This window comes from Mucor mucedo, assembly GCF_025094135.1.
Source record: "Mucor mucedo strain NRRL 3635 chromosome Unknown EV154scaffold_100, whole genome shotgun sequence".
NCBI lineage: Eukaryota > Fungi > Mucoromycota > Mucoromycetes > Mucorales > Mucoraceae > Mucor > Mucor mucedo.
In genome coordinates, this window is record NW_026252384.1 from 96,497 (window position 1) to 118,122 (window position 21,626).

The window sequence follows — 21,626 nt, forward strand, 5'->3', positions numbered from 1 at the left end:
ATAATAAAAATGGGTTTTATTTGATGTATTAAATTCTTTGCTTAGGAAGTTCACAATTGCCATTTATTCTACAGATTCCACAATCGTGTACTATCACATAAGCAAAGGATTGATCAAAGCAACACAGCGTAATAAATAACTCCTCTTTTTCAAATAAGTTTTCCCGTTCTTTTTACAGTTTTTGATAAGGCAATAAGACTAATTAAGGTGATAAATATGTTAGAAGACCCAACTTCCTTCAGAGCCTTGTATGTATATTGTGAGCCTGTGTGTTTCCAATAGGCATCAAAATGAGCCCATGTCTGACCAATCGCTGAAAGTGTTAATACTAATAAAGCCGATCTTTCCGTTGATTGTCGTCTGTCCTTTAAAGCCAAGGCCGATGCCACACCCAATGCTAAGTGAAGCACACCAAGTGATCTAAAAGAGTCGGTTGCGATAGCTGTTGTTTGTTCGATTTGATATCTTAATGGAGAGGATGATGTTGATAATGTAGGCGGTATGAATACATAACGAACTACAGTCTTAGATGGTTTCAAAATAAGCGATCTTGCGGCAATAAGATGGTAAACAACATTTATAAGTAAAGGCAAATTGTTATCCTTGAATATGAAGCGTAAACTTGTTTTTGCAAAATATCTGGCGTGTCCCACAATAAATGCCCAGGTCGGTGGTGCTTTATCCGTTGTATTATCCATGATGGGCAAAGGTTTTAAAATGGCTGGAGTCTTCTCTCCCTCAATTGGCTCTTTTCGTGTTAATGGAGGTGAATCAATTATAGATTTCGGTAACGATGGTGGGGAGGAACTGTCTGAGCTATCACTCGTCTGCGATTGTGATAAATTGGATATCATGGAAGCTGTAGACATGTCCAAAGATTCAGACATTTCATAAAATGAAGAAAAAAAAAGATTTACAGTTTTTTTTTTTATCTTTGTTTGTCTCTTCAGGGTGGGAACTAGGATATTTTCACATGTAATTTGGTAAGGTATTTTATCCCCAATTGAGTAAATATCCACCCAATCATATGTCTTCACTGTACATAACATTTAAATGTTTATTTCGTTTTTATTAGAATCAAATAAATCAACTGTTCACGAAGACAAGAATATTAATCAAGATGGGAAAAACCATCAAAATCTTGAAACATGTCCGATCGTGGGTTGCTCTCTCTGCCGTACAATCCCCCTCAACCGTTGGTTTTTTATTTGGTTAAAAAGGAAATATTCCCCCACAAGGAGGGAAACAGATTGTAAAGAAGTCCTGCTTCGAGCAAATTTTATGGACTGGCTCGGCTTGAAATGACTGCTAAACTTGTGGTTGGGTTTTTTTTATTTTTTCAAAAAAAAAAACCATTAATAACTGCTTAAAAAGCAACTTAATGATCATTATAAGAAAGATTCCAAGTCGATTATGTAAAGACATAAGTATCAATTGTTTTTTCTCCGTTAATTAACCGGCTAGCAACGTCTGTATCTTACTTCATTTTACACTACTATCAAAGCTTTGATAACTCGAATGTTATCATGTAGCCATTTTGTGTTTAGTTAGATGCTTCAACAGCATGTAAATGTTGGTTCCTGTTGATTTTCATTGAGATTATGTGTGAAGTACATTAACAATGTACATAGTAATTTATGTAATTTGGCGGTTGTTCAAGTGTTGCGCACTGACTCCGGCATGTTAAACCCAGTCCACATTTACAGGATCTATTAAGACAGCTTAGCCAATATTGCTCTTAATAGTTTCAATATGTTTAAATCTTCAATTTAAGAGACATGAGAACAATATCTCGTTACATCAACTCTGATACAAATAAACTTTGTTACTCACAAAAATTTAACAAATGACAATAAATTCTACGATAAGCAGGATTTTACGGGATCAAATGCAGGATAGAAAAAAACTAATAAGTAAATTGCGCGCTGTATTATGAGGTGAAAAAAATAGAAGGGTTCTTATTCATCAGATCGTCAAGTGTAAAAACTTTTCATTTAATGTCTAGCGGTAAGTTAAGCCAATCAGAAACGCTTACTATTAGAGGATGATGATGATTTAATTGGATGAACACAAAAAAAAAACCTTATAAAATACATTTAATTTCTCGTACCTGTTGAGCCCTCTCTCTTTTCCTTGTAGGTTGCAATGGCAAACAATAAAATTGTAAATCACAATTACTCTAAGCGTTCTGAACCCAATGGTGGTTTTAAAACATTGGAAGCATTTTATCCTTTTTATTTGGGCGAGCATTGTAATACGATCAATAGAAGACTTCACATTTTAGGTACGTTATTGCGTATTTGTTTATATATTTATTGTTCTCACACCGCTAACACAGGAACTTCAATTTCGCTCATCATATTCTTAATGGCTATTATCAAATCTCGACCAAAGTTATTGGCAACTGGATTAATTCAAGGTTACACCTTTGCCTGGGTTGGGCATTTCTTTTTTGAGAAAAAGTGAGATCATACTTTGCCAACAGCCAAATAACCAAACTAACCAGCCTTCCTATTTAATTATATATTTATACTTTTTATAGTAAACCAGCTACATTTAGATACCCTGTATGGTCGTTTATTTGTGATTTAAAAATGTGGCACGAAGTAATTACTCAAAAGCGAGCACTTTAAACAAATAAAAACTAGGCCTAGTTACCAAGCAATCGCCGATTTCAACATTCTGTCCTATTTTTTTTAAAAAACATACAGTATATGGTGAACTATGATGAATTTTTTTTCACCAGGAAAGAACTTGCCAAAATAAGGCAAAAAAACGGTTAGAAATACAAATTACGCTGAAAATGTAAAGGGGGGTGTCCAGGCCCACATTTATGACTACAGAGGCCAACCATCCATTTTTATTAGCATGATTTATATGCATCAATTGTAGAGGTGTTGCATCTATATATTACTAAAATTGTGTGTTATATGTATGATGGAATACATGCGTTTGGACGCTTTGATTTATTCGATGATGCAAGATGGTTGTTATGATGTGGTACTCCTCGCTCTGATTATATCTGATGAAAATCTACCCACACAAGAAATCGAAACGCTCAATTCGGACTTTGACTCGTGGACATGAGTTTAATTGCAAGAATTATATATTTTGGAACCATCGGTTTATATCACTATATTTATTTATTATTATTCATTATAGTTTGGGAATTATAAATGGGTCGAATATTTATATATAGGTATACCGAGAACTGCAATAAAAAGATAGATGGTGTACTATTTTCATGATTTGGTCATACGTATCGTGTCATACTTTTTGTAAGGTTACAGACTGCATGAATTGCATAACATGTGCTCAAACTCCTTCACTCTTACTATCTACGTAGTTTAACCCTATTCCCTACCAGGTTATAAATTTACTATTGTTAAGACAAAAAAAAAAGAAAAACAAGCAGAAAAATAATACATATTAACAAATACAGATCTGAACTGATGTTTTCCCTTTTTTTTTTTTCATTTGTGTGTATATAAATTATGCAAACTGTCCATTTTCCTTCTTTCTTTTTATTCTCTCTCTAAAACTTTGAACTTTTTTAATGAGTGTATTAAGACAGCAAGAAAGCCACTTTTCATCTTCTATTCATGGCATACAATCAATAGCTAATGGCGACGAGCCTATTGCCACTTACTTATCACAGCTAAATGAAGCGTCAAAAAGAACCACATTAGAAGGCACAATATCTACGGGTTACAATCATAGCACCACAACTGTCCAAAAAAGAAAAAGCGTCGGTGGTGTCATCGATAAACTAATTAGTAAGTGATGCATAAATATATAAAAGCTTATTTCTGATATTAATCACTTGCTATTAGAAATGATTTTTAATAATAAAAAGAAGCACACTGAAAATAGAGATTCAATGATAATTTCGTGGCCATATGATGCTATACATAAGACACACATTCATTTTAACAATGATACGGGCGAAATGACACTTGGAAAAGCTCCAGACTGGGAAATATGTAATGCAAATGCATAAAGAAATAATAGTACGTAACTAAATATATATTTTTTATTTGTAGCTGGATTAGGTTGCAAACAGCAAGATATATTACTATCTTCTTTCATTAAGCGTGTCTATGCCGAAATCAAAAAAAGTGATGATCCTGACGAAAGAGATAATTCACCAGGCGAACCTTCTTGTAGAGAAGTAGCACAAGTCCGTCAAAGAGTTCCTAAAAAAGCTATGACTACACCTGAAGCCATTGTGGAATTAAAGAAGCTTTGCAAAGAATACGACCCTTGTTTGATTTATACGGATATGGTAAAAGTTGGAGAAGGGTAAAGTTTCAAAATTAACTACGCTCCCTTTTTACATAAAAACTTATCTCCTTATCATAGAGCATCTGGGTCTGTTTATAAAGCCAGGAAAAAGTGTGACGGAGAGCAAGTTGAAGAAGACGTACCGGTTGCAATTAAACAAATACATCTCAGACGCCAGGTCAGAAAAGATTTAATTGTAGATGAAGTTAGAATGGGCAAAGATAATCAATCACATAAAAACATGGTTCAACATGTTGAGTCGTATATTTGGAAAAATGATGTTTGGATTGTCATGGAGTATATGGAAGGTGGTAGCTTAACAGATATAGTCACACAGATATTTATGGCCGAAAGAGAAATTGCAACCGTTTGTCTTGAAGTATTAACAGGTCTCGAATATCTCCATTCAAAAGGAATCATTCACAGAGATATCAAGAGTGATAACATCTTGATTGGAATGCAAGGACAAGTCAAACTTTGTAAGTCACTAACCCATTATAATAAGTCTTTATCTAAAGTTATCTTCTTGTAGCTGATTTTGGTTACTGTGCTCAGGTTGATAAACGCCAATCTAAACGTACAACACTTGCTGGTACTCCTTGCTGGGTAATATTACAAGTTAATCATTTGGTAGAATAGCAATTAATTTCTCTCTTTCTTAATTAGATGGCACCAGAAATAGTTTTAAGAAAAGAATATGGACCAAGTGTAGACATATGGTCCCTTGGTATTACAGCTATAGAGATGGTAGAAGGAAGTCCACCCCATCTTGAGAACCCTGAACATGCGATTCGAATGCTAACAACACAAAACGTTTCTCCCACTTTAAAGGATCCAGATCAGTTGTCACTACACTTTCGTGATTTTTTGGGAAAATGTTTACAATTTAATGCCGAAAATCGACCAACCGCTACCGAGTTATTACAACACCCTTTCTTGACGAGAGCAGCACCTCAAAGTTCGCTTCTACCGCTGATTGAGTCAGCTAAAAAGAGTGCTGCTTTGGATGAATTTTCCTAAGTTAATTATTTATTTTTTATGTATTATGTATATTTTATAAACCCATATTCGATTTTTTCTTTTCTTTTTGTGCACGCGTGCAAAATATAAAGATGAAAAAGATGATTATAATTTTATTTTTTTAAAATAACAGGGAGGGAATTGGTTTATAGAAAAATATCTACATAATATAAATACATGTGCTTGTTCTTTATTCCTCCTGTTTGATCTTTTGACGTTGTTCTTTGACGGCATTTGTCACTTGTTCTAAATTGCTTTCTGCTTTCAAAATCATTTGACTTAATTCAGCCATGTGTCTGTCAAGCTTATCCTTGGCAGCCTTAGAAGATTGAATAGCCGAGTCCCAGATGACCTCTTGCTCTGCTGAGTCACTTGCTGGATGCATTACTCTTTCTTTAACCGGAGATGACTTATCGGGATCAACACGTCCAAGCCAATCCCATAGATCTTCTTCTTCTTGGCGATTGTATTCACGGCGATAAGGTTGATTCGCTTCAGGTGGATATTGAATCGCGGCAACATCGGCCTCTTCTATGTAATCCGAGGCATGATTTAGACTATTAAGTTGTTGTTCTACAAAGGCCATCTTTTTCGCAATAAATACATTGATACACACCATCGCAACCAGACATAATAACGTCAAATGGGATGAGGTAGGTGAGCGGACTATATCAATAAAACCTGTAATTGCATCGGCCAGCATATTAGAAAATGACCCCAAAACTCGGTGTACAGCATCCACTTGTTCCTCTTTCACTTCTTTCACTTCATGCTTAGATGAACTTCGGTGGTGTCTAGACTTTCTTCCCTTCTTTTTTCTTTTACCATCGTGTCGATTGCCCTGGTTTTCTTCATTTTCTTTCAAATAAGCACGTAGTGCAACGTCAAGGTCTTTATAATACGTTTGCTGGCCATCAATACTAGCTTTTTCAATAGTAGCTATAAAAAGATACAACATTGAGTTAAAAACAAAACACAGAGCAGTAATCATCCAAACTTACATTTTAGCCATGAAGATTTAGTGAAATCAACCAAGACAGTGACCAGAATTCTTACTTTTCCTTTACCAGACCAGGTAAGACAAGTTCTTGTTTTACAGGTAAACGACCCACCAGAAGGGACATCTGGTGTAGCTGTCGTAGTCATAACCGTGATATATTTATCAAAATCTTTATAAAGCACCTCTTCTGTTATTATACATTTGGTCGACTTCGGACCAATAGATCCATTCAGCTGTTTGATATAAGAGGACTCTCTAACTAATTCCACGTTTCCTTCACCATTCTTCCAATCGCCAATAGTCAGTTCTAAAACGTGTGCGTGTGAATTGCAATTTTACATAAAACAATGTATGTCATACATATACATCAACTAATATGTATATATTTTACCTGTGCTTTTTTGGTTTTCTACTAAGAACTTCTTCATAAATCCACTATGATACAGTAAGTTATATAAACTTTCTAATGATCCGCTATAGACTTGATCCATGACAGTTGTTTGGAAATGGTCAGGGGTACAGTCACAATCCGTAGTATCATGCAATTGAGGTTTTTCGACTGGTTTATCGGATACATCGCCCGATGTCTTGTCGACTGCTTGGGTAGCAGACTTTTGTGTGGTATTGTCATTTGTTGGTTTGCTCTCTGTTTGAAAAGTTGGTTTCGGCACTTCTGACATGGCTCTACGTCGAGCAGCAGCATCCATGCTTCGCGTATTTTTTGCTGCAGGTAAGGAAGTTAATGATTCTTGTCTTGAGCGGTTTAAGGAAGTCGTCGAGTCTAAAAAAAAAGAATATTAATTTAGTATAAATGGATACCAGCTGCATAGCTATAGTTAGTACCTTTAGTTGCTACTTCTGAATTTCCTGAATCGGAACCGCTAAAGGAATCTTCTGTATCGCTATCATAATATGAGTCGCTATCTTCTTCTGAAGAAGGACTGACTTCATCCGTACACTCAATGCTTTCAGCATCTTTACAAGGTATAAGGTCAGGTCTTGCGGTTCTCCAAAGATCTACCATTAAATCGTGGGCTTGGTCACGCGACAAAAAGGAAGCGAAAAAATGCTATCGGAACAAAAATGAGTTAATTACAGAAAAGTGGATTGGGTCGTTGTATTTTTTTTTTACCTTTGCATTATCCGTAGAAACCTGAATTGCATTAGGAATAAAATAGGCCGTTGATTTCTTTTCAATGTCAATTATATCAGCAAAAGCAATGACAAGCTAATAATTAATAAATTTAAGTATGAATATAAATATAAAAATGCTTGTTATATACAAGTTACGTTAGTGACCCAACCAAAAATGTTGGCGTTAAAGCACAGATAATTTTCAGACACGTAAATACGGCCTTGAAGCAAAATTTCTTTTTGTAATGCACAACCAAAATCTAGTGTAAAACAAAACAAAACAAAACCGAGACTTAATTTTTTTTTTTTTTTTTTTTTTTTTTTGGGTGTCAGATATTTATAATTACCTTCAATTAGGCAATCGTCTTCTGGCACGCTTCTAAATAGGGCATGGAAGTCTTGGTTTCTTTTAGTGTTTGCTAATGAAGAGCTAGCAACACTGGGAGGAGCACTTGCAACAGCTTCAAACGAATTTCGCTCGGTTTCTTCAGACGAATGCCGAGATTTTATCTTGTTTGATAAATGTTGCATGGTGGAGCTTTCCTTAAACTCATTGATTAGGTTGGAAGTAATACTCGAAGCTCTTGATCGAGATTTGCTTTTGGGTTTGGGCGAGTCAAGTAATGTACCGGCAGGTGCTGTGGAAGAAGATTGTGGCAAAGGACCTGGTGGAGGAGGACTAGCGTTATCAGAGTTGGGTGAGGCTGGTCTGCTACTATTGTTTGACTTATCATTAAAGAATTTAAAATTTTTGGATGGTTCTACAGGTGTGGGTTCAGACACACAAATTGGTGGAGGCAAGCCTGGCGAGCCTTCGGAATTTCTTCGAACAAAGGTGGGTCGACTAATTTCAATATCTAAAGCAGGTGGTCGTCCACCTGATACTGTATTTGAATGGGATCGACGCTTGGTATCATTCACTTGTAGAGAATTGTTATTCATTATTTCTGGGGGGAAAAGAAAAAAAAAGTGTATTGAGAGAAAAAGAAGGACACTTCTGGTGTAATGAACACATTTATTATTATTATTTTCTCAGAATTACCCCATTTGGATGTGTTCACAAGAAAATACTTTGTCATTTTGGCTCCGCATGAAACTAACAACACTTTTGGGCATATTCAGAGTCATGTCTCAACGTTCTGCAGGCAAACATAAAGTTCAACGTATTATTTTTTTTATTCAGTAAAATCATCATGATGTAATCTGAGCAACCAGAGTTTCAATTGGGTGAAATATAATATGGCTATATGGCAAAACTATTTATCCTGTCAATTTAAAGTTTTTTTTGATTGATCTCATCAATCACTTTTTGAAAGACATCTGCTGGCGCAGTGGTAAACATGGTTGATGGATAAATATAACTATACCATGTTGGATGTAATAAAATATGACAACAACCAACATTTTGAACATCAAATCTTGGGGCAAGCATGTGTGTGCCTTGGACATCAGGATATGGACTTGGCCCACTTTCACCAAAGACCTGTTTATAACTTTATAAGTCTTCATCGTCTATTTAATATCGATACTTAATACTTACAGGGAATCCAGATGCTGGATCCATTATTTCTGCCCACATTCCAATTGATTTAATACGGTCTACTACTAGTTTACCCCATTCGACAAACTATAGTTTTGTAAGTTATACTATATGATCAAGGCCAAATTGTGCTTATATATTACCAATTCCAGTTTGACGTCTCTTTCTTTATTGACAACTTCAGAAAATCCTACCATATCATTCACACACTTCTGAACTACGGGTATAACTAGTAGCTGCTCTCGCGTTTTAGCACTGAGACTAGGAAAGATAGTGTCGAAATCCTTTAGGAATCGCGATGAAGGTTTGTAGACGGAGTATTCAAAGGTAGAATCCTTGAATTGAAACAGGGCAGGTGCTATCATGCAAGTTGAAAGCTTTGACTTTTCTACGCCTGGCTGTACAATTTCCGAGGTTTGACTGATTCCGGTCACCATGATGTCAAAAACAGCTTTTAAGGATGAAAGGAGAATAAAAAAAGGGGGGACTCACACGACATATATAAAGCGGGGTGTATGTAGAATACAACTAATTTTTAGAGTCACGGAAATGGGGTTCGCGTTTTCCACGAAATAAAAATTTCTCTTTTTTCTTCCACCATTGTATCGATACTGTAAACCACTAAAATGACCACATTCATTGTTGAGTTACGTATTTTACTCGACCAAGTATGCGATGCCAGACAGGACGATTCAATGGCTGCCGTTATGGCTTTGGAAGACAGTTTAAACATGAAAAAAGAACGCATGATCAACCTTCTAGACGATGCACCCCAAAACGCTGAGCATCGAACTTTATTAAAGTCAGGTAAATAATAAACAACACCTGTCAGCTAGTTTCAAGTCCATATTAACCTTCATTACAGGCAAACCAGTCATTAACGGAAAGGAATTCAGAGTCAATGAAGACTTTATCAAACAAGCAATATTCCTTTCTGATCAATTAAACCTGGATGAGTATGAAGCCGCAAGGTTATTACTTGAAGGTATTAGTGAATCTTCGAATGTCAACTCTACGCCTTTAGACACCGCAGTATACATGTACCATTCCGAAAGAGGACATGTCTTGGCTATTTTAAACGTTTTATTGGAAGCAATTAAGGACTCTTCATTCAATACCAATGTTCGCGGTGTCTTTTCTAACTTCATTGGAGGCATTGTGTCAGAAAAACCAGCCAACGGTAGCTTTGTTGAAAGGGTTGTCAAATCAACAAGAGATTTATCAGTCAAGATAAGTGAAATCACAAAACTTGGCATGCTGGAATCTGCTCACGACATATATAAGAGACAAAAGCAACTTGAAGACCTGCACCATCAACATCACAATCAGCCTTTTTCAGAAGTAAAGCACTTTCCTTCTGAGCTGCTGCATCTCTTACCAGAAACCACCAAGTTGCGTATCGATCGATTAAACGAAGAGCGTATCTCTCTTGCCCAAATTTTATATCATATTGCATCTCTTCATTGGCTGCCTGAAAACGATTTGGTTGTAATGTTGACAAAGGTACAATCCATCAATTTGGCTGATGGTATTGCGCCTTATATCTTGACCGCCTTTCTCGCTGCCATCTCCTTTGATTGCTCATACCCGAGTGGACGCCAGGGAATCGAATTTTCAGCAAACGACGCATTTCTCAAGAAAATGCATGATCAGATCACCGGAAATAATTGGAGAGTAAACACATTAAAGACAGTCGTTCAAATCCAATGGGCTTTATTCATCAACATCATCTCACACAGTAGACCTTCTGTTGACAAAGAGCTTTCATTCGATAAGGAACAAAGACTGCGACTTGTCAAATCTGCCATCGCTTTAGATGCATTTGGATTTATGAACAATTACCTTTTATATTTCAAGCAGGAAAAACCAGAGGATGAAAAGAAGAAGATAGAGACGGATGATGTCGACATGGATACCGCTATGATACTGGATGGGTTAATTGTGGACCCTGACGATTATACTAAATTTGATGTCTTTATCAGCAAAGATTTTCAAATTTTTGTTGTTCATGAGATGGAATATTTAACACAATCTTTCATCCTCAACATGTCTGAAATTTTCCAGGCTATCAAGTCCGACGTTGTCGATAGAGAGATCAGTGCTGAAAAAAAGGAAGAGATCAACAATAGTTTGACAAAGTTTTTAACTTTACTTGCTAGTATCTATAGAGATCGTATGGATGCTGGATTAAAGTTTTGGAATAGCACCAATAATGCCCTTTACAGATTTTTGGGTTTTCTTGTTGATTACAGGTTACCACAAAGTCTCGCGGCTACATTTGATTTCTTCGGCGCCATCTCTACAGGCATTGAAAGTGCAACCAATTCTCACACAATGCTCAAGATTGGAACAAACAAACAGGATATTTCTAATAGCAACTTATTCTCTTGGGGAAAGCTTTTCGCTACAATCCAATTCTTCACTAACTTAATTCGTGAGAACTCCGCAGATGGGCAACCACCCGCATTTCCACCAGAAGAGGAGGACTCCCTATGCAAGTTTTTATATCTTTGTCAGCAAGTGGTACAATATTCCGTGGAAGCTAGGCTAGAAATTTGGTCCGACCCACTTCTTCGCGCACATGAAAGTATTGTATTAATGATTAGCTGTCAAACTTCACATCGTCTTCGTGCCAGTCTATATAACCTCTTGACAGCATTCTGTTCAAACTGGGGTGGTGGAATCAATGATGTAGGAAGGGACATCGCTCTCGAAGTTTGGAAAACTTTGGAACATTCTGACATGATCATTCCTGACAAGGTTATGGTTACCAAACCAACAAAAGTTGTTGCCACCTCATCTAACAACTCTCAGGCACCACAAAACACCTTGTTCAAATGGTATAACGCAGAGCAACCAAAAATACCCACCGTAGTAGATACACCAAAGCCATCACATCAACTCTACTTGCCAGAAAAACCTCCCGGAATTTTACGTGAATTTGAAGAAGGAAAAACCATGAAATCGTATACAGAGACACTTGCGGTGTTAAAATTGGTGTCTTCATTAATTCACACACCTAGTAAACGAGACAAATTGATTGCTGGATTTTCTTCTATCAGCACATCCATTCCCAATCTCTTAGGTTCTGATAATAACCGTTCACCCGGTACTGCACCTTATATCTCTCTTGTAGTAGACCACATTTTCTTGAATATCAAGAATTTGAAATTTTCTCATCCTGATGTTCGCTGGCAACTGACCGAATCTTGTTTAACCATTGTTGAAAATAGTCTTATGGCATTCGACATCGAACCTCTTACGGATTATATCAAGTACAACACGCCTGCCAACGAAATTTCACATATGAATTTTCTTAGTGCTTTAAAAGGTATAAATGCAGAATCAGATAAATCCTACACCTCACACATTCGATCTGCTTTATTGGCATTTATTACTTTGCCTGGTTATGATATTCTTCTGCGTATTCTCTCGGGTGGTGCATTGATTCATGAGATTTTCAAGATCGTAGAATTGGGCAAAGATGCCGTTACAAAAACCAAGAACGAAAAGAACGATTATTTTACAAGATCGATGACTCGTTGTTTGCGTATTTTTTCAAGGGTGTTCAAAATTCAAAATGCATTCGTCAATGTCTTTATGCCTCAACTAAATATCCTCGTCGAAGCACAACCTGGCGGTGTGTTTAAATTGGATCAGTATACTTTCCCTATCCCTCCTCCATCCTACCGCTCATTGGGCAGTTTGATGATGTATAACACAAAGGTGATTGTTCAAATTGCTTTAATGGTGAACTGTGATGCTTTTGAAACTCTATGCAATCTCAGTGCTGCAACTCTTGCTAACTTAGCGTCGCAACCTGACGATAACTTTGACAAGTTCACTTTCCCCAATCATATCAATGTTCCTATGGGTGGTATCGGTTCCAAGCTTGCGGGTATTTTAGCATCTAGTCCTGATGCATCTTCTATTGTTCTTGGGTTTAGTGAACGTCTTCAAATCGAAAATTCAGAAATCCTTACATACGATGACTACGAGTACGATATGAACATCATTCCATTCTGGCTTGCTGAGAAGACACTCGGTAATATTTATCGATTTGACAATTTTGATGACAATGATCAGCACTCGCCCTCCATTCGAATCACCATCTTGGATATGTTACTCAATAACATGGCCAAGGAAATCCAATCACCTACTATCAGTGAATTTTTACTAGGATATGATGTGAAGGAATTGGAAACAAGTGGTACCCAACATAAGTCTTTGCCCACCGATGTGAAACACAAGTCCCAACTTGCTTGTTTGTTGTCGATTTTAGAATTGGTAAATACTGGTATTAACAACGATGTAGATGATGTTGAAGAACCTTTGATTCGCACGCACCCTGTTTTAGCTGAAAAATGTTATCAATTGATTTTTGAGCTATGTGTGAGACAATCCACCTCAAATGCCACTTTACACTATCTGCGAAACAACACTGATAAGTTTTTGGTCAACCAATTTAAGGCGATTGCTTGTCGTTTGGAATCTTGTGTCAGTGTATCCGAACACTACTTTATCGGTGAATTGGAATCCGCTGATAAAACAATAATTACAGCAGACTACTTTACGTTAGTCAGTATTTTGAATCAGCGTGCTTGGTTGTTGAAGTTGGTTGCTTTGGATCTCCTGAAGACAGATTCAAACAAGACCGGAACACTCGATTTATTGGAGTTGCTCTATGGTATCGAAGAGAGCCAGTCTCACGGTAATTCTGAAAAGCAGCTTATTCGCAACATGGAAAAGATGCAATTGAAGTTAGATGCCAATTATCAACAGCCTCTTTGGAACATGCTTGAGATTGTTAACTCTTTAGAATTTACCTGGACCGATGGATTAGACGAAGGACCATTACCACCTACTGTCTATTTTAAAAATTTCCACCCCGATAAGTATGTGATTCAAAAGGATGGCTACACTATCTATGATATTCGCAATATCTTCAAGATTATTCGCCAATATCAGTTAAAGGATCCAGTCTGTCAAAACTTATCTGATGTCGAGCGTAACGCAATGGAATTAGAGATGGGAAGTTTACTGAAGTACTTGATGGCACAAAATCGATACAACGAAATATCTTTCGCAAGATTGCATTGTCTTCGCGCTTGGAAACAAGTGGTTGAAGTGACCATCGCTGATTGCTTTGACTTATTAACCTTTGAAGCTCGTCAAAAGGTCATTTATGATCTGCTCTCTGTCTTGTTGCCCAAGCTGGAAAACGGTGCAAGCCTTCATTTGGAGATTTTGAAGGGGTTAGGTGAGGTCACTTTAAGTTTGTTGACTCGCTTGAGAGAAGATAAGCGTAAACATTCGATTCTTCAAGTTGGCTCCGATGCCAGTGTGTCTCGCCTGCCTGATGAGAAGCTTCGTTCGGTTTTCAATTCGATTATCAACACTATTCTTAGAGATTCAACTGCGATCGAGGTGCGTAGCGCCATGTACTCTGCCTTGGTAAATCTGATTCAATACATTACCCCTGATAAAGATTTAGACGATGCTTCACCCAATGTTATCCATAATCAGGTCATCAATATCATCGGTGGTGGGTATAAAGAACAACTCTTTGATATCATCTGCAATGATGCAAGTCAAGGTTTAGACATATACAAGACATCCGCATATAAAGCTCTTGAAGCATTATATGTCCTGACCAAAAAATCCAAAAGTACTGTCATTCATAGTTACTTTCTCAAAAAGAACTTCTTGAAATACAATATTGCCATGATTGAAAGATCTGATTTGGAGTTAGTCAAGATTATCAATGAACGTGATGGTAATATACACATTATATATATGTATATACACTTTTTATGAATTATTATTAAGACAAACTTTCTTAGCTTCCTTGATTCCTTTGTACAACCACGAAGCTAAAATTTCTCTGTTCATTCAAATTGCAATGACAAGAGAGGGCTCCGCATTGTTGTTAAGCAATGACATTATGAACAGCATTGTTAATTGCAAATTTTTCAATATGAGCTACAATCGCAGTAAACCTTTAGGTATTATAATATGTTCCTGCCCGCCGATTGCCAATTACTAATGAATCTTTTTTATAGACGCAGACAGTACTCACAAAGTAGATCGTCACCAACGATTACTAACATCTATTCTTGTACTTATCAATGCACTTTTGATGAGCAGTGGTGGTCAAGGCGATAATTTGGAACAGTTCGAATCCTGGGTCAAGAAACAAGATGTTCTAGTAAATATATTAAAAGATGATACTACGGAGCCAACTCTTGCATCACTTCACATCTTACATTTGACTGTAGCATTTTTATACCAATTAAGCAAGCAACCATTCTATTTTGTGGACTTGGAGAAGAACGGTTTGGCCGAACTTGATTCTTTATTGATGAGCCTTATTCCCAAATACTGCATCCCAAATGACTGGACTTCTTTGGTCAAACCATCAGAGCTTAAAGAGATTGGTTGGCCTTTAATGGCCGTATCTGGTAAGTATTACCTGTGGTTCATATACAAGAATATATAATTTATCTTCTTTTTTTTTTTTCAGCAGAAACTGTGGATGGACATGCCTCTTTACTTGCTACCATGAATGCATATATCACTAAAATTAGAAATAACCTCTTAGCCTATGCTCAAGCCTCTACATTTAGACGATCTTTAGGTATTTTTTTCAAGAAAAAGAACGAAGTATAACGTTACTCATTATCTCGCCTTCATAGATTCGAAACCAGCTTTCAAGCCAATTTTTGCCAATACGCTTGTGCCCATCAAGGAATACGTTTCAGCTACACAAACTCGAGGTTAGTATATACGTATACATAAAAACAGGGATAAGGATACAAACTTTTAATACATTAGGTTCTTCCACAACAAGTTCCCTGACAACGCTTGTGACATGTCTGCTATACACCAGTAAGAAATTCAGTAAAAAAATTGCAGATTATGAGATCTTGTGTGCACAAAAAGAAAACATTGGGTCACTAAAGTATGAGGAAATCCTCGAGATAGTCGATACAGCTATCCCCGAGAGATTCGGCATCAGATACGATAGTCTAAACCCTACTCAGCAATTCCAAGTGTTAGCTACAGAAATCGACCATCGTATTAAATTGAAAGAAAAAGAGATTCGTGATTTAGTTTTCACAATGGAGACCTCAGTATTCATTCTTTGGCGTCATTTAGAATTTTATTTCAAGAATCAGACCTCTACCTCAACCGCATACAGTCCCTGTGAAAGATACGCTAATGAAAATGTCGTATTGCTTCAACAGGCTTTATTCCAAACATCCCCTCAAGTCATTAACAAATTAAGATCCGCTTGTCTGACTGTGCTGGAACCCACTATCAAGAGCATAGAGGCTATCCCATCGGTAAGTTAGGCCGCACATTTTAATATAATAATTACTTAAAACTAACTTGTTGTCTCTTTTGAAGATATCACGCTATTCATCATCACTCCCCGAGATGTTTGAACGAATCCGAAAACGCTTCATTTAATCCATCAATTGTATCATCCTTACAAACACATCTGAATTTCAATACATATTATTATAAACAATAAAACACACACACACACATATTTAAATTTAGGAATGTCTTTAGTTGTTTAATCTTTGTAGATTATCATTACGCCCATTATCATGCAATCTAGCGTGCTTATTTTTTGCAGGAAACTTCTTGAAAGCATTAACCAATCATATTTCCCCAATGTTAGATAAACCAATATACTATTGAAAAGTCTGGTCAATCTGTTCAGCCGATGCTAAAATGCACGTCTATTCTGCATAGTATCATGCTCAATATTGATGCAGGTTTCAGATTTTAAAAAAATATTGCGATTTTTTAAGAGATTGATGTTATGCGCAATTAAATTTATTCTAAACCAAGACATATTCGTTGATAGACCCTACGTCGTGATTGCCTTTACAGTAAACAGTAAGTCCGCTATCTAATTAAGCCGAAACACAGCCAGTATTCGTGTTCCTCGGAAATCAAGCTAAAGCTTTGTATTAATCATCATTCTGACAGGCACTTGTATAAAAAGCCACCTCATTTCATTTCCTTCCTCTCTTAATTTATTTCATTTAGATATAACTTTAATCAATTAAATTAAATATGAGTAATAAAGCTATTTTCACTCCCATCAAGGTCGGTAACAGCTTACTCCAACATCGTGTCGTCCTTGCTCCTTTGACCCGACGCAGAGCTACTACTGAGGCCGTACCTACCGATCTCCTTGTAGAATACTACAAGCAAAGAACCAGTGAAGGTGGTCTTTTAATTACTGAAGCCACCTTGATCGATTGCCTTGCTGGTGGATTTCCTAAAGTTCCTGGTATTTACCGCCAGGAGCAAATCGAAGGCTGGAAGAAGGTCACTTCCACTGTTCATGAAAAGAAAGGAACTATTTTCCTGCAACTCTGGCACAATGGCCGTGCTGCCTCAAAGTTATTCAACCCCAACCAAGAACAAATTGTCTCAGCATCAGCTATTGCCATTACAGGTACACCTGTCCTTGGAGGCGAATATGAAGTTCCTCGTGCTCTTGAAGTCGATGAAATTAAAACGATCGTTGAACAATACAAGCGTGCTGCATTATACGCCATCGAAGCTGGTTTTGATGGTGTTGAAATTCATGGTTCCAACGGTTACCTCCTTGATCAATTTATCAACTCGGGTAGCAACAAACGTACTGATAACTATGGTGGATCTATTGAGAACCGTAGTCGTTTTGCTCTTGAAGTTGTTGACGCTGTTGTTGAAGCTGTTGGTGCTGAGCGCGTTGCTATTCGTTTCTCACCTGGTGGTAGCTTCCAAGACATGCAAGATGATACTGTTGTCGAAACCTGGACTTATTTGACCACCGAGATTCAAAAGAGGCATGCCAACTTGGCATATCTTCATTTCATTGAAGCTCGTTCCAATTTCTTTGTAGACACTGATGTGCCTGCTCCCGATTCTCTTGAAACTTATCGTAAAATTTGGAAGGGTCCTTTTGTTACTGCTGGTGGGTTCTCTAACACCACTCAACATGCAATTAACTTAGCTGAAAAGACTGGTGATTTGATTGCCTTTGGTCGTGCATTCATTGCTAACCCTGATCTTCCTGCTCGTCTTGCTAACGATTGGGAATTAAATAATTATGATAGAAGTTCCTTTTATGGAGGTGATGCTCATGGATATACTGACTACCCTTTCTACGATGAAACCAAGAGCTAAAGCAAATTATACTCACTATAACTTTACCCTTTGTATATTATTAATAAATTAAACTTTTAATCCAACATTTTAAAATAGTTAGCATAGCACTAGTTTGAGAGTTAGCTTGTGTGCGACATTTGTGCAGTAAGTTCAGCTCTCGATATAGATTTAATTACCTTTCAATGTATATAGGCACTTTTGATAGGAAGAAAAACCTATTCATTTCAGCTTTGTAAAATTTTAAGTATATGCAGCTAATATGCCAAGCTTTGTAATAAGTAATGGTGAGGCAGGTCAAAGATGTATACAATCTTACGTCATATACATGCATGTTGCAATACGTTGACATCATTAGTGATCACCTCAAACTATTTGAGTAATAAAGTAATAAAGTTCTATCAACAGTCCATCCAATCGACATAATGGACTCGTGTATTATTTGTGCCAATGATAGTGATAACTTACCTGGCTTTGTCAGATCCTTTAAATAGACTAAAAAAGCATAGGAAATAACCCTATTTCTTTTTACATAAACTACATATTAATAGCAAAACAAATGATACTTGGACCATAAAAGATTAATCACAGGATTCAATATGGATTAAATGTGAAGGTGTTTAGAGTATTGATACATATATATGAAATCATTAAACCAGCTTTATCTTTCGACTTTTACAATGTAGTTAAAGATATAGCCTTTTGCTATCAACGCTGTCATGCTACAAATTTGGATGCGAAAAGTAAGATAGAAATTAAAAATAAAAAGTAAACTCACCCAGTTAGTATGAAAAAGTAGCAATGACAAGTGCTAATTCCAGACTTCGTTTTCATGTCACATGCAATTTTATAGCTACTGGCCATGAGCAGTGTCTGTTTTTTTGTCCCAAACACGGTTCTGATGTTACACATAAATAAGGAGACCATGTTGCATAAGGACATATCGCGCGAAAACATTCGCGCCCTTTCAAAGAATTCATTCCAATTGCTCCTCTTCCTTCCTCTCCCCTCTTTTTTTTTGTGTTTCTTTCTTTTATAATCACAATGACCACAACCAATGACCAAACTAACGAACAACACGATGTGGATGAGCAGCTTATCTATTCGGCACAGCAATATGAAGAAGAATATGATAATACGACGCCAGACGCTATTCCTCAAATACTAGAGCTGGACTTACGTGGAGTTCGTGTCAAATTAGATAGAGACACTCTAGTTAGTTTACCAGAGAGCTTATTAATTGCCATGTTTCCTAATGGACTTGTGTTGGGTAGATCTGATCCTAATACCGTCGACAGTGAAGAGGAAGAGCATGTTGGCTCTGAAGACGAAGTATTGACGACATATGTCGACTTTGACTCCGCATGTTTAGAGTATGTGTTACAGTTTTACCAATATGCACTGGAAACAAGAGACGAGCACGAGTTGCAAAATGAAGGCTCTATATTTTCTTCTTCACCAGCCGCACAATACTATCCCTCCCTTTTAGATAAACAGCCGATCATAGTACTTCGTGAAGAGTTAGAGTACTACTGTGTGGTATCCAAATCAAAAGCCAATTTATCTAGTATCAAATTGGCATCAGGGGACTATTTGAAGGTACAGAATAAAGTCTTTGCTGCCCTCCAGAAGAACATTGCTAGGGAGAATAATGTGGCCGAGCAGCATTTGATTGATATGCTATGTGATGCTGGGTTTACAAGACAAGACGTATGGGGTCATCGTGAAGTCGAACCCAACAGGACTTGTATTATTAGCATGAGTTTAGTGTTGTTACAAACATCAGGGCCTGATAATCACATGGCGACGGCACAGAAGCTGTTATTGTTTTGGAGAAAGCCTGCGGTAAGTGACCGTAATTTTGATTTTAATCATGCAAACTAAGCATTCTTTAAAAAATAATAGAGAAAATGCTGGTGGGATGGAAATACAGTGGATATTAATGGGGAATCGATTAGGCTTTGGGCAAGGCGTACTTGGACTTTAGAATTGGCATTAATTTAAGCCTTCTATTTCCTTTTTCTCTTTTCGTTTTCTTTTCTTTTTTTTTATTATTATTATTATTAATATTCATATCCAAATCTTTTCAACTCATCACAACTATACAACTTCATGTTTACTGCCTCCTGGTATAGCTTTTCGTTACGTACAAATCCAAATACACCACGGGCATTATTTAATTTGACTTGTCGTTCTTTACGTTCCTCTAAGCATAATTGTTGTAAAGAGCGAACCCAATCCACCTCTACTTGCTGTTCAACTTTTGATAATTTATATTTGTTGGCTAGATATGGCTTGAAAGCATTTGGATCAACATAAAATGGTACATTGTGAGATGCTGTAGTTCTGGGTTGTGAATAAACTGAAGTGGGTTGGAAAGAGAAGACGGGTGTTTCATCTGTTAATAAACTAGAAAATACTGTATAGCCAAATAGCAGGATCAAAGGTAAGATTTGCAGTAAAAGTGAAGCCAATGATCTTTGTTGTTGGGGTTGGGCATGTTGAGCTTGTTGTCCAAATGATCTGGTGCGAAAACCTGGTCCAACAAAGGTTGCACTGCTGAATCCATTACCACCAAATGAAAAGGTCTGCCCGCCCTGTCTCATATTTGCCATGTTTACTCCTTGTCCTCCACCGAAGAACATGTTGAACAAATCTTCAGGCGATACTTCATCACCAAATGGTGAAGCTCCATAACTCTGTGCTCTAAATCCGGAAAATCCTGGGTGTCCACCTCCACCACCACGCTGTTCTGGATCAGAACCGCCAGCATCGTGAATGGCTCTCTTTTGAGGATCAGACAAAATTGTGAATGCTTTCGAGATGACTGACAACAAACAAAGTTAGTTAAAATAGTCTTTTTTTTTTTCACGAAGTGTAAAATATTTACGTTTAAACGCTTCGTCGGCACCAGGTGTCGTGTTTTTATCGGGATGGAATTTGAGTGCAAGCTAGAGTAAATGCGTGAGGGTTTATTCATCATCATGTGCCACTCTCAATTACCTTTCTGTAAGACTTTTTGATGTCGACCTCCGTACAGTTCTTACTCACTTTCAAAACCTTATAGTAATCAGTACCACAAGCCAGTATTTCTCTTACTTCAGCTGACTGTTGTTTAGAAGAAGGTTTATCGGCTTGCTTCTTTTTTTCTTGTTCTTGCTGCTGCTGCTGCTGCTGAGGAATGCTTGTGGAAGAACCTGACGATTCACCACTGGCAGCCTTCTCCTTGGCCTTTGTCAAAAACTCTTGTGCTTCTTGTGTTGTGTACAAGGCCAACGATTTCTTGGTCAAACGAACAGCTGCCTCATAATTCTTTGAGCCAAACTGGTTCTTTGCGATTTTCAAACAACGTAAAGCCTCTTCTTTATTCGTCTCGTCCATTGGAGAAGTATTATGAGAAACAATATTAAAAAAAAAAGAACGTGTGACACCAAATTTCAAGAAATCGAGGTTTTTTGAATACAGGAATTCCTG

General features: G+C 37.1%; 9 protein-coding genes across 9 annotated transcripts; 5 read left to right on the forward strand and 4 right to left on the reverse strand.

The window, feature by feature from the left end:
* Position 1: 1 nt before the first annotated feature.
* Positions 2 to 1,242, reverse strand: EV154DRAFT_520158 (uncharacterized protein). The gene has a single exon (XM_051602797.1). It carries the CDS (start codon positions 1,047 to 1,049, stop codon positions 150 to 152), a length of 900 nt encoding a protein of 299 aa, XP_051454138.1. The 5' UTR covers positions 1,050 to 1,242; the 3' UTR covers positions 2 to 149.
* Positions 1,243 to 2,137: 895 nt separating this feature from the next.
* Positions 2,138 to 2,744, forward strand: EV154DRAFT_520159 (uncharacterized protein). Its single transcript, XM_051602798.1, has 3 exons — positions 2,138 to 2,284; positions 2,339 to 2,462; positions 2,543 to 2,744. The coding sequence occupies exons 1-3, from the start codon at positions 2,146 to 2,148 to the stop codon at positions 2,631 to 2,633; spliced, it is 354 nt and encodes a 117-aa protein (XP_051454139.1). The 5' UTR covers positions 2,138 to 2,145; the 3' UTR covers positions 2,634 to 2,744.
* Positions 2,745 to 3,859: 1,115 nt separating this feature from the next.
* Positions 3,860 to 5,348, forward strand: EV154DRAFT_449028 (kinase-like domain-containing protein). The gene is made up of 5 exons (XM_051597174.1): positions 3,860 to 3,983; positions 4,044 to 4,302; positions 4,363 to 4,763; positions 4,817 to 4,890; positions 4,951 to 5,348. The coding sequence occupies exons 1-5, from the start codon at positions 3,881 to 3,883 to the stop codon at positions 5,302 to 5,304; spliced, it is 1,191 nt and encodes a 396-aa protein (XP_051454140.1). The 5' UTR covers positions 3,860 to 3,880; the 3' UTR covers positions 5,305 to 5,348.
* Positions 5,349 to 5,494: 146 nt separating this feature from the next.
* On the reverse strand, positions 5,495 to 7,969 carry EV154DRAFT_426885 (GRAM domain-containing protein; the record flags this gene model as incomplete). Its single annotated transcript, XM_051596327.1, has 9 exons — positions 5,495 to 5,691; positions 5,863 to 5,970; positions 6,088 to 6,243; positions 6,306 to 6,611; positions 6,696 to 6,902; positions 7,184 to 7,373; positions 7,437 to 7,532; positions 7,595 to 7,698; positions 7,786 to 7,969. The coding sequence occupies 9 exons, from the start codon at positions 7,967 to 7,969 to the stop codon at positions 5,495 to 5,497; spliced, it is 1,548 nt and encodes a 515-aa protein (XP_051454141.1).
* Positions 7,970 to 8,602: 633 nt separating this feature from the next.
* EV154DRAFT_520165 (methylmalonic aciduria and homocystinuria type D protein) lies at positions 8,603 to 9,430 on the reverse strand. The gene is made up of 3 exons (XM_051602799.1): positions 9,122 to 9,430; positions 8,979 to 9,065; positions 8,603 to 8,921 (listed from the first exon to the last, which is right to left on the reverse strand). Exons 1-3 carry the CDS (start codon positions 9,413 to 9,415, stop codon positions 8,712 to 8,714), a joined length of 591 nt encoding a protein of 196 aa, XP_051454142.1. The 5' UTR covers positions 9,416 to 9,430; the 3' UTR covers positions 8,603 to 8,711.
* A 174-nt stretch (positions 9,431 to 9,604) lies between these two features.
* EV154DRAFT_426984 (nucleoporin Nup186/Nup192/Nup205) lies at positions 9,605 to 14,795 on the forward strand (the record flags this gene model as incomplete). The annotated part of the gene is made up of 2 exons (XM_051596332.1): positions 9,605 to 9,785; positions 9,844 to 14,795. The coding sequence occupies 2 exons, from the start codon at positions 9,605 to 9,607 to the stop codon at positions 14,793 to 14,795; spliced, it is 5,133 nt and encodes a 1,710-aa protein (XP_051454143.1).
* A 2,274-nt stretch (positions 14,796 to 17,069) lies between these two features.
* On the forward strand, positions 17,070 to 18,173 carry EV154DRAFT_470067 (12-oxo-phytodienoic acid-like protein; the record flags this gene model as incomplete). The annotated part of the gene is made up of 1 exon (XM_051597841.1): positions 17,070 to 18,173. The coding sequence occupies one exon, from the start codon at positions 17,070 to 17,072 to the stop codon at positions 18,171 to 18,173; it is 1,104 nt and encodes a 367-aa protein (XP_051454144.1).
* Positions 18,174 to 18,945: 772 nt separating this feature from the next.
* EV154DRAFT_10676 (uncharacterized protein) lies at positions 18,946 to 20,186 on the forward strand. The gene is made up of 2 exons (XM_051593881.1): positions 18,946 to 19,997; positions 20,058 to 20,186. Exons 1-2 carry the CDS (start codon positions 19,197 to 19,199, stop codon positions 20,154 to 20,156), a joined length of 900 nt encoding a protein of 299 aa, XP_051454145.1. The 5' UTR covers positions 18,946 to 19,196; the 3' UTR covers positions 20,157 to 20,186.
* Positions 20,157 to 21,570, reverse strand: EV154DRAFT_520170 (uncharacterized protein). The gene is made up of 3 exons (XM_051602800.1): positions 21,156 to 21,570; positions 21,043 to 21,103; positions 20,157 to 20,979 (listed from the first exon to the last, which is right to left on the reverse strand). The coding sequence occupies exons 1-3, from the start codon at positions 21,531 to 21,533 to the stop codon at positions 20,216 to 20,218; spliced, it is 1,203 nt and encodes a 400-aa protein (XP_051454146.1). The 5' UTR covers positions 21,534 to 21,570; the 3' UTR covers positions 20,157 to 20,215.
* Between the last annotated feature and the right edge of the window lie 56 nt (positions 21,571 to 21,626).

Bases quoted from the DNA above. Each gene is read 5' to 3' on its own strand.
- EV154DRAFT_520158 (XM_051602797.1), bottom strand. From the start codon at position 1,049: ATGTTATGTACAGTGAAGACATATGATTGGGTGGATATTTACTCAATT.
- EV154DRAFT_520159 (XM_051602798.1), top strand. From the start codon at position 2,146: ATGGCAAACAATAAAATTGTAAATCACAATTACTCTAAGCGTTCTGAA. The intron at 2,285-2,338 runs GTACGTTATTGC...CCGCTAACACAG, and splicing joins TAGAAGACTTCACATTTTAG to GAACTTCAATTTCGCTCATC. The intron at 2,463-2,542 runs GTGAGATCATAC...TACTTTTTATAG, and splicing joins CATTTCTTTTTTGAGAAAAA to TAAACCAGCTACATTTAGAT.
- EV154DRAFT_449028 (XM_051597174.1), top strand. From the start codon at position 3,881: ATGATAATTTCGTGGCCATATGATGCTATACATAAGACACACATTCAT. The intron at 4,764-4,816 runs GTAAGTCACTAA...ATCTTCTTGTAG, and splicing joins GCAAGGACAAGTCAAACTTT to CTGATTTTGGTTACTGTGCT. The intron at 4,891-4,950 runs GTAATATTACAA...TTTCTTAATTAG, and splicing joins TTGCTGGTACTCCTTGCTGG to ATGGCACCAGAAATAGTTTT.
- EV154DRAFT_520165 (XM_051602799.1), bottom strand. From the start codon at position 9,415: ATGGTGACCGGAATCAGTCAAACCTCGGAAATTGTACAGCCAGGCGTA. The intron at 9,066-9,121 runs GTAATATATAAG...ACAAAACTATAG, and splicing joins GAGACGTCAAACTGGAATTG to TTTGTCGAATGGGGTAAACT. The intron at 8,922-8,978 runs GTAAGTATTAAG...AGTTATAAACAG, and splicing joins ATCCAGCATCTGGATTCCCT to GTCTTTGGTGAAAGTGGGCC.
- EV154DRAFT_10676 (XM_051593881.1), top strand. From the start codon at position 19,197: ATGACCACAACCAATGACCAAACTAACGAACAACACGATGTGGATGAG. The intron at 19,998-20,057 runs GTAAGTGACCGT...AAAAAATAATAG, and splicing joins TGTTTTGGAGAAAGCCTGCG to AGAAAATGCTGGTGGGATGG.
- EV154DRAFT_520170 (XM_051602800.1), bottom strand. From the start codon at position 21,533: ATGGACGAGACGAATAAAGAAGAGGCTTTACGTTGTTTGAAAATCGCA. The intron at 21,104-21,155 runs GTAATTGAGAGT...CATTTACTCTAG, and splicing joins TCAAAAAGTCTTACAGAAAG to CTTGCACTCAAATTCCATCC. The intron at 20,980-21,042 runs GTAAATATTTTA...GTTTGTTGTCAG, and splicing joins TGCCGACGAAGCGTTTAAAC to TCATCTCGAAAGCATTCACA.